Raw genomic sequence first — 10652 nt, 5'->3', positions numbered from 1 at the left:
AATTTAGTTCAAATGCTAATCTCAAGGCTAAACTCCAATAAATTTAGCCTATTATGTACGCATTTAAAAATAAGTTTTAAATTTTCACTGAGCTTAATTCTATGCGCGATTTTGTTTTTATTTTTTGGCTTTTATTTTTTTGGTTTTTTTCACTTTTTTTTTACTTCTTGCCTTGCTTTTTGGCTTGTTTCGCCTTCACTTTTAGCTGACCTTTATAAAACTCTTTCAAACTGATCTGATAATAAAGACTAAGCAATGTTGTTCCTCTAAGCTGCCTCTTGCATGCTCAACACAGACGCAAACTGTCAAGCATGCACGTATCTCAAACTTATCGTTTCTCAAGACAAAAAGTTTCTCAGTCTTCTCTTTGTATCTCAAATTGTTTGTGTATTGGGACACTTGTATCTCAAGGCTTTACTGCACAGCAAAAAATAAAAATCTAGTATTTGTTATCTTTTGTCATAAACTACTTCCCATTAGTTGGTGGTGATTACTTAGTCTCAAGGGTTTTCAACAGTTGAAGTTTTGTAATTAATCTGATTCGTTATCTTGGCTGCCTACATAGAAACGATAAGAACAATATTAAACATTTTAAGGTTAATTCAGGATTTTCTATGTGAATATAATGATATCTAAAAAGTGCGAACGAACATAAGGAAGATTAACTGCAAACAAAATTGAATCAGCAAAAGTATTATAGCCATATTAACTTGTATCATTTAGAAGTTGTTAACACAAAATGAAGCCCTAAAGACTGCTTGAAATGTTTTTCAAATTAGGCTTTGTTGAAATTTTGAAAGAATTCTAATAACAAGCTCTTTTTTAGTAAAACATTTTGAAAATATCTAATATTTTCATATAGTGCTTATAGCATAATCTTTTTTATAAATAATTACTGCCTTGTATAGAGAGCTATGTTCGTAACAGTACACATCAGCAAACTGCAGTTGGCTAGTCATGACGTGGAAGAGGATAATTCAAGATTCGTACATGCTGGTCAACTCCATGGCTTGATGAAAAGGTAGCAGCGCTGGTGTACTCTACAACCTGCAATCATTTATACATAGTCACATTATCCTAGTAATAGGCCTTTTCTAGTAAACTATTTGGTAAAATACTTAAAACTAGCAATGCTTAGCGTCACTCGCTCCCTTTCAGAATTAGAAAGTTTCCATTTTTGCTTTCAATTGATATGCTATAGCTGATAAGAAAAAACTGTTTTCTTTAATTATTTGCTTGATTTGACTGATTTATTTAATGATAAAGTTACTTATTGATCGATTGATCGATTGATCGATTGATCGATCCAATTGATCCAATTGATTGATTGATCAATTTATTAATCAATTAGCGTTATCATTACAAGTCAAATGCCAGTTGCAAATTCAAAAGGATTGGCTATAAATATGTCATGTAAATGTAACTTTGGGGTGCTCGATAAAAACTTACGCACAAACTTTGACTAGAACTCTATGTAACTGTTTTTTCTAGATATAAATGCAAACACATATCGAGCAATAAATGTGCTATAGTCGCAAAAGAAAATTGTACAACCAATTTTTATAACAGCTTGGAAGTCCTTTTTAGAACATGCAAAGCATTATTCTTCCTTATGAAAATAGAATAAAAGTAATGAACCATTGAGTATTTATAACTATGCAGAAGTTTTTTTCCAAATCAAGCCAAACTTACAAAACGTAACTTTTCACTTTTGTTGGTTCTCGATATTTATAAAGTGTTACCAGCTTTAATCGATGTTTTGAAATAAATAATAAGTGTTTACTGAAATGCTGTACCCAATTTGGTCTCGTTCCGCTGATAAAAATCCGGTCAGCTATGGGAGAGTCTCTCTTTGCCTTCAGGTCGCTGAACACGTCACATACGTCTATATTCAGATGCTTGTAGAATCCCTTTTTTCTGTACAAAAGGTTGAACTATTGTTTTAACTGCTGCAAGATTGATATTTAGAAAACACTTAACTGTTGTGCTAAAACTTTACAAAATGTGGCAGATGACAGCACTGCTGAGCAAAGTTAATAGGAAATTCACAACAAGTTTGCATATTGTTACATAATTATGTTTCGATTTTCCCACTAAGGCAAATGTTTAGTATTTTATTGAATGATTTTGAGAAAATTAATCATTTTTAAGGTGAACAGTACATTAATAAAATCCCATTTCAAACAGTGGATAATGCATAGAATGTAGAAGCTGGTGTATCGACCAAAAAAAGCCCAATAATAAAATATTAACTTGCACAAAATCTTACTAGATTTTATCAAACTGTATCGGCATTCTTTATCATTTGCTAAGGTTTGTAATGTAAAAAAGGCTGGTGTATCTACGTACTTACAAAAAACCCAATAGTTGAACATTACCTTCCGCAACGTTTTAGCAAGTTTTATCTAACTGTGGCGGCATATTTTTATCATTTTGCTAATGTTTTTGATGTTTGAACTGGTCTGACCGCCAAAATGTTTCAAGATTAAATTGACAAAATGTTCAGCTCAAATGAAAGTGCAATTGGAATGTCTATCATTTTGCATCAAGTGACAAATAAAGACACTTGACACTGCAAATTGAACGCACTAGCTGATATTAACTATAGCAACTAGTGATGTGATTTCGCACATTTTTTCTGAGCATTTTAATCATGATCCAGTTTTTCCAATTTTAACCTTGATGCACTTTGGCAGTCAGAAGTCTCCAAACATCAAAACAATGTTTTTAATGTTCAAATCAGTTAACAACAAGACAGTAACAATTTGTGTTGCTGGTCTACTTCCGAGAGTTTTATTACTATGATGTAAACAAATAATTATTTCCTTGTTCTTTATGCAGTGCCCTGTATAATAACTGGTTTCGTTTTCTGATCTCATTAGCTATCACCATTGCACCAGCGGGTAAACTCGACAATGCCTAAGATTGATTTGCTGTTAATCAGATAGCTCACAGGGGAGTTTAAGAGTACGTATGCGCATGCTCACAGCGCACACGCATAATTATGTATAAGAGGTTACATGTTAAGAGGCTGATTTCTAGAACCAGACAGTGTATTGAAACCAAAGGTTATTAGCAAGTTATTCTAAAACAATATCTTCAATCATTTACATTGCAACTCAAAACTGGCTTTTTAAAGTTTCTTTCAGCAATATGAAAAATGCGTTGTTTTACATATACGTTATAAATGTATGTTTTAGCTATCATTTTAAACCAAAGCAGGTATTTTTTAAAGTTTAAACAAAAACTAACTTTCTTACCCCCGCTTTTTCTTTTCCCTGATGTCTACACCAAGTCTTCCAGAAAACTCTGAAGAGATATTAAATGTCTTCTTAAAGTCTTGATAGGTTGTCACAAACCTGAGAAAAGTAAGAACAATTATTTTTAAATGCAAAATATTGTTTAATAAAACTGCCTTTCATGCTCACAATCATTGAGGCAGCCTAGCGAGTTTAACATCGCTATCACCGTAGACAAACCGTGTTAGATTTTGTACTCTATTATTCAAACACAAAACAATTATCATAGAGCAGAGGACATTCTGTAAAACAGTAAAGGGGCGTTGTTAAACTTTAATATTCGCAGCTTTCAATTCTGGTAAGTCGAATAAACTGTTTTAAGATTATTCTCAAGCAAGTGATGGCAATTCCTAAGGATCAGAATAATAACAAATAAAAACTGGTTTTTCTGGTACTGGCAAAGATTCGGTCAAGACTAGCATATAGCACCAAATATTATTTATTTTTAAACAAAAATTGAAGCCTTGAAACAAGATGTGAATATGTGATAAAAATAGAGTCTTCAACATTTCTATCAATGCGCTTAAAAATGTACAAAATTTAAAAAGAGTTTATCCGAAACTACGCATATTTTTTATTATTTGTGACGGTTGTTGATGTTGAGGTGATCTAACTGCCAGGATGTGTAAAGATTAGAATTGTCAAAACTTAACGCAGTTAAAATGCTCCATTCAATTAAAAATGTGATTATGACTTTGATCGTTGGAAAGAGACCGACAGAATAAAGACACGTGATGCCGCAATTTCAACACGATAGCCAATATAAACTATAAGCTACCAACACAATAGCTGATATTAACTATACCAACAATAGCAACTAGTGACAACATTTTACATGCGTTTTTCTTCTAAGAATTTTAGCCGTGATTAAGTTTTGTCACTTTTAATTTTAAAATATCTTAATAATTAGATCCCCTCAAACATTGCCAACGATCACGAATAATAGAAAATAATAACAATACTTTCTGTGATATAATCAACTAAATTTTTTTCTAGTTTTATTTTTATAATAAAAGACAGCAGTGCATACATACTTTGCCTCTGTGACACTCAGTGCTTTAACCTCCACAGGACACTCTGTATTCATCTTTGTTGTCTGTTCTTTTGTTGTCTTCTCACCTTTGTATTGCTCGAGCATTTTATTAAACTCGTAGGATGCTGAAAATTTCCCCTATAAAAGTAGCTAAATGATACATTTACATATTATAATTTTGTTGTTCTATCACAGGAAACCTCAGAATTCATCTAGTTATCAGGTTGGCAATCTGATTGAAAATCCGCCTTTTAACCCACACGAGAGCAGACAACCAACAATTTAGCCTAAGACGCAAGCTCACAATAATGGCAATGCGATTATAGACAATTAATGGCTACTTTGTGGATGCTGTCAGCTTATTGTGCACTTTTCTAAATTAAAAATGAAATCAATAAAATAAATTAGAATTATGATATGAAATCAAAAAATGGTATCAATAAACTTGTAGTTATCTTATTTCCATAAAATTCAACAACTTTTTTGCTTAACAGCTACTTCGACGATTAGGCAATGACACACTCATTAATTTAGTAATATGTCTGTTAGTCCAAGCTTTGCATGCATATGCTTCGTGCTCTCAACCAGATAAATAAAAATATTTGGTTTCAAAATTCTTTCTAGTTTTGTACAATCAGCTTTTTAACAGCTCGCCTGTAGGCTAACAGATGGTAAAAAAATCTTGTACATCGTGAGGCTTACTGCTAATTACATACATATATAATAGTTGTATATGCTTACTGCTAGTTACATATACATAGTTATATATGCTTACTGCTAGTTATAGCTCACAAAATTAAGCACCAGCTTCCCTCAGCACTTTGAGAGTTATCCACTCACTCAATTACCGTACCCCATTTTCAGTAACAATTGCAAAAATTGTTAGTCCCAAATCAGGTTTAAGTCTAAAAAATGTAATAGAACTTTTGCACAAAATATTGCAAAACTTACTGTGATTATTGCAAAAATTACTGTAGGTATTTTACAACGTTTAACCCTTTGAATCATGTCAGACAGTTTTCCAGCATTGCGAAGGGTCTGTCAAAAACCTTAACGGCCGGAAAACCGACATTCACATGGCTTTGTTTACAAAAGCTGTTTCTAAGTAACAGCGTAAACCAATCGAACTAATTATTGCGCAAAATGTTAGACCAGATGTAAAACCATGATTAACACATGTTCAATGAATATGATAGTAGCGTAAATTTGATTACAAGTTTTTTAAAGTCATACATACAAACCTTTAGTTTCAGCCTAGATAATTGTAAAACAATGTTTATTTTTTCTGTTTGATGAGATTTGCTGTGGGTTGCCCCACTATTGCACTAGTGTTTTACCAAATATCAATGTATTATGAGCACATTTAGATATACATATTTAATAGTTTGAAAACTTTGAATCGCTGGACAAATTCCCCCCCGAGTTACTGATATGCATTGTCGAGAACAGCCTGAGTTCAAAGGGGTAAGAAAGTGCAGCTAAAATCTTAACCCTTTGAAAGTCTGCCATACGCTTACTCTGAATGATATTTTCAAAAACATCCATCTGTGTATAAAATGCTTTGGTCAAACTTATTTTGCAGAAAATTTATCACATCCTAATATACTTATCAACAATTATCCCGTAGCAAAGTTCAGAAACAATCGGCTCTAAAAATTAATTTCCTTGATTCATAAGTCTTTTTCCTTTGTAGTTTTTAATAGCAAGCAACTCATCTTTTTATTAAATCATATTATTAGAAATTTTCTAAGAATGTTTTACTGGTTTTGTGGTAAGTACTCAGTTATTTTAGAATATGCTATGTAAAAATGTTTGACTATTTCTATTTTGTCTGATTTAAACTGAGTTGCACCTGTAAAACTATTTCTAGCTATAATTGTTGTTTCTATTATTCAACCTTTACAGTTTTATTATTAATGATCTTTAATTTTTTTCAGTGGCCGCTTCCAATCATGAAAGAATCAGAATAACAAGCATTTTAATACTTCGATCTAAAAAATTTTCAAAGACCAATATTAGAGTTTTTATTCTTAAAAATTCTACATGTAGTCATATTTTAATTAATAATATCTAAAGTCCTCGATTCGACTTTGAACTATGCCATGCAAAACACTTTTTAGTGCTTTGAAGTTTTGTGTCAAAACCTCTCTTCACCAAAAACGTTGAACCATGAAATTGAAAGTGTTGTCATCTGTTTTTTATCATCGAAAGTTCTTTTATTCACCTTTGAGCTATTCAACATACCATAGATTCATCTCCTCCTGCTTCTAAAGAAAGCTGGAGGTTGTGTCCCACTTGAACACTGCTATGAACATCCACTTCATAGCTTGCTGTCACAGTCCTCTCTGATGATAGAGTTGTCTCACATATTTTATCAGTCGTATTTTCAAACTGAAATAAATGAATAGAATTGTACTTATTATAACAGTTTCTTTAATTAATTTAAGCCCATTTAGATTTAACTTGAGATTTGAAACTTATTAGCCATAGTTCTCGACTAGTGGTTTAGAATGACTAACCCGCTAACTAAACAGATTGGGGTTTAATTCTTAAAAAAGGCCGCTGGTAGTGACAAAAGTGGCATCCAACCTGGAATTATTCTGTGCCACTACGAATGTCTCCTGTTGGCAAGGTTTCCTTGCCACCGGGCTCAGACAATTCTAGCCAAGATCGCAGAACCATTATTTGTGCAACAAATAATGGTTCTGCGCATAAAAATTGTGCAAACATAAATTTTTATGTGCAGATAAAAATTGTGCACATAAATTTTGTGCACATTATTTCTGATTTTACAACACGCACAGCTTCCGCTTGCAGTAAGCTAAATAAGCTACATAGTGTCGTACTCCATCATTAGCAACGTCTCACCCATTCAGAATTTCTTCCGCACCATTATGAAACAGTAACGCAAATGCACCATTCAACAAGCCAATTTCAGATTTTTCATTTTTTTGTGCACAATAAATGCTACTATAGATGTTACTGGGGTTAAAGTTTTATGTGAGAGTATTTTATTAGACTGTTAGCATTTAAATCTCACTCATATTGTATTACGATCAATGAAATACCAAAATAATTTACAGACACCCATACATAGGTAGTTGGATTGCAAAAGAAAGTGGAGCAAAAAACGTGGGTAATATGCTATCATATAAACCTCTATAGAATTAATCTAAGGGCTTAAAGAACATAATTCAATACATTCTCAGTATGACTCGCAAACATAAGAGTCAGCGAGAGGGGATCTGAGGATCTATCACATCATAGTTGCATTTTCTTTGTGTTTGAATGTAAATAAGATTGATGTTAAGCCCTACTGAAAAGGCACAGTTACAATGGCAACATCAACTAAGTTGAATGATTTGTGTAATTGCCAACGGTTTGTGTGGGAAACCGTTTTCTATTTTGTGATATGAGCAAAGATCTGCTAGTTTAGGTGACATCAAGTGAGAATTGTAGCTTCAAAATCTGTCTATTTAAAAAATAATTATTTTTGGACAACGAATTGTGATTAGTATGCAAAATGTAATACATTATAACTTTCAAATATTAGGTAGTCAACAGTCCAATACGTTCCCAATAAAAATAAAAATTTGAAATAAACAATAAACATATATTCTCCAATAAATATCAAGACTCAATGATACCAATTGTATAAGTTTCAACATAAACTACAAAAGATTTTAATCACACCTGCCAAACTTAATTTGATGTTCTTCAACATTTATCTATTACATAAATTTGATACAATAGATGCTCCTATGACATAAACTTCAGATAACGTAAGGAAATTATGTAAATATTTTACTTTGTACTACGTAAAAAATTCCATTTAACGTAAAGTGCGACGAAGGGACATCTTCTCTCATTTAAATTCGATTTGAATGGTAATATATCTCGCCGCACTTGTGATAGAGAATCGGTGTATCTGTAGCATTATGTTTATTATATATACGACTTCTATGACATTAAAGTTCATCGTGATGAATCGTCAGATTTGTCGACAAAAGAGAATATGTAGCTGTCCGATTGTTTAAAAACACTTGAAGGCAATCGCTTAATGCAGGTGTTACCGCCCAAGGTCTACCAATTTGAATCTCATGAATTGGGAGTATCGCCGAAAGTTATATTTTGTCCTTGCCTTGACCTCGGGATACAGATAAATAATGAACAGATATACACGACTCTATTTATAAGCAAATGTATTTTTGTCTTGCTTTATTGTAGAGGTAAAAGATACTTGGTACTAGCTTTATTTTTCAGAGCATACTTTGCCATCTAAAAAAATGAACAAATTGCTCAAAATGGATTTTGATTGTGAATTCCCTATCAAATTATTGTAAAATTACCACAAGCATTGTCTATAAAACCAGTAAAATTGATAAAAAAGAGAAAAGTTGTCAGTGCAAACTAATATTATAGTCACGATACAGCTAAGGAATTAAAAAGTTAAGTGTAGTCTTTTTTTGAATGGCCAAAGAGGTGAGTTTGAAAAGATCTTGAAACATATTAGGCAATTTACCTGTAATCTACTGGTTGTATAACGTAAAATCCATATAATGTAAGAGTTCCTGGACTGGATTGTTGATGTGGTAGTAGCGTCTACTATAGCTAGCTAATTTACCTTTACAGAAAACGTCTCTTGGTGCAAAGCCTCCATTATATTCTTTAGATCAAAACCTGCTTCTGGACTAGTATTTTTGGGTGTGTCAGACAATTTCACATCTGCTGATTTTGTTTCCTTTGTTCCTACTTCTACCGGCTCATCTGGTAGCACAAGAATAATTGAATAACAATCAAATAAATTTCATAAAAGTATCTATTAAAGTTGGAAACTTAGTTTAAAGAATTTAATAATTATCTATATATACATATATATACATATATATTTCTCAAAGTTTGTGTATTCATATGTGATTGTCTAGCCAGAGCTATTGTTTTAGCATTGCATCCACATGTTACGATGCTTATGTTAAAAAATATTTTGGCACCCAAGTATATGAAATGCATGCTTGTTCGACTTTTGTTGTTGGGGCAACAATAGGGCAATATTTGTGACCAAATCCTTATATTGGTAATAAATTACCATTTAAAATTAAATAATAAATACTGACCACATTTTATGCACAATTTATTGCTTTCGGTGCCAAAACTAATTAGATGCACAGCCAGAAATGCTATAACCAGTATACATTAGTCGTGGCGGCAAGAAAGTCATTGAAGTGAAAGTTCTTCATTGCGATTAAAAAGAGCAATGAAACCCTGGCTTATACTGCAATACTAGAAATCAGCTATGAATGTTGCTCGCAAAAACATTCTCGTAATGGTAGAAAGTTGTAGTTGGATTTCCATTTTGTTGTAATAATTTGTGTTGAGCTGTAGCTTGTTTTGGTACTTTTAGTTTAAAGTAGATTGTTTTAATTTCAAAATAGTTGTTTTTTAAAATTTGTTTTATTACATTACAGTTTTTATTTACAGATATGTCCCTGTTAATACTAACACCATTATTTAGCGATTAGGAATGCAAATGTCTTATCGAATATTGATATCGTAAATTTGTGATAAAGTTTGTTAAAATTTTGTGCAAGTTTATCTTTAAAGTCAATTTATTTTGACTCACTGTGTGTAAATTTCACAGCTGTCCATATAATGCTGATTTCTACGCCTTTGCGTTTGGGAAATGTTTTGCCGACTTTTGCACAACCATAGCTGCTGCGACTATGAAAGTCTTTCTTGAAGTAGTCATAAGCCCAGTCCGCTACATACTTGTCAAGGCTGATAATAGGAGAGAATCTACAATGAGAAAACAGTATTATTAGCATACCAACCTAAGAGATAAAACCAAGCTATATTTGTAAAAGTTTTGCTTTGCGAATGAAACTTTGTTAGAAAACTTAAATTCTCATTTACAGCATTATTACTGATTGTGAATTTAGTCAATATCCATAAATTACACATTAAGTTCTCATTTATTTTGATTTAAAATGTGTAAACCCAGCAGCTGTAAAATTATGATTTCAAAAGGTTATGTAGGCTAAAAACTAAACGCCTCAGTAAGTGAATATATTATTGTTGTATATCGATAAGTTTTTCATCTGTATACAAATTAGATTTTTACCGATATGCAATAATTATGTAATTTATAATAAGAATGCTAATCAACTTGTACATATAAATGTGTATAACTTAAAATAAACAACGAATAATGTAGTGTGATAATTTCTGTAAAGTTTGTTATGTTTAACTTTTAACATTGAAATGTTTATCGATTAGCAAGCATAATCATTTAAAGCAGAAATGTAATCATAGGGCTGTTTGGT

General features: G+C 31.9%; 1 protein-coding gene across 1 annotated transcript; it reads right to left on the bottom strand.

Moving 5' to 3' along the window:
• Positions 1 to 951: 951 nt before the first annotated feature.
• On the bottom strand, positions 952 to 10018 carry LOC137407805 (uncharacterized). Its single transcript, XM_068094186.1, has 7 exons — positions 9953 to 10018; positions 8957 to 9099; positions 6577 to 6723; positions 4334 to 4470; positions 3261 to 3359; positions 1797 to 1917; positions 952 to 1047 (listed from the first exon to the last, which is right to left on the bottom strand). The coding sequence occupies exons 2-7, from the start codon at positions 8990 to 8992 to the stop codon at positions 952 to 954; spliced, it is 636 nt and encodes a 211-aa protein (XP_067950287.1). The 5' UTR covers positions 8993 to 9099; positions 9953 to 10018.
• Positions 10019 to 10652: the final 634 nt, after the last annotated feature.

Source organism: Watersipora subatra, chromosome 11 (genome assembly GCF_963576615.1).
Source record: "Watersipora subatra chromosome 11, tzWatSuba1.1, whole genome shotgun sequence".
NCBI classification, from domain to species: domain Eukaryota; kingdom Metazoa; phylum Bryozoa; class Gymnolaemata; order Cheilostomatida; family Watersiporidae; genus Watersipora; species Watersipora subatra.
This window is presented reverse-complemented; position numbering and strand designations above follow the sequence as displayed.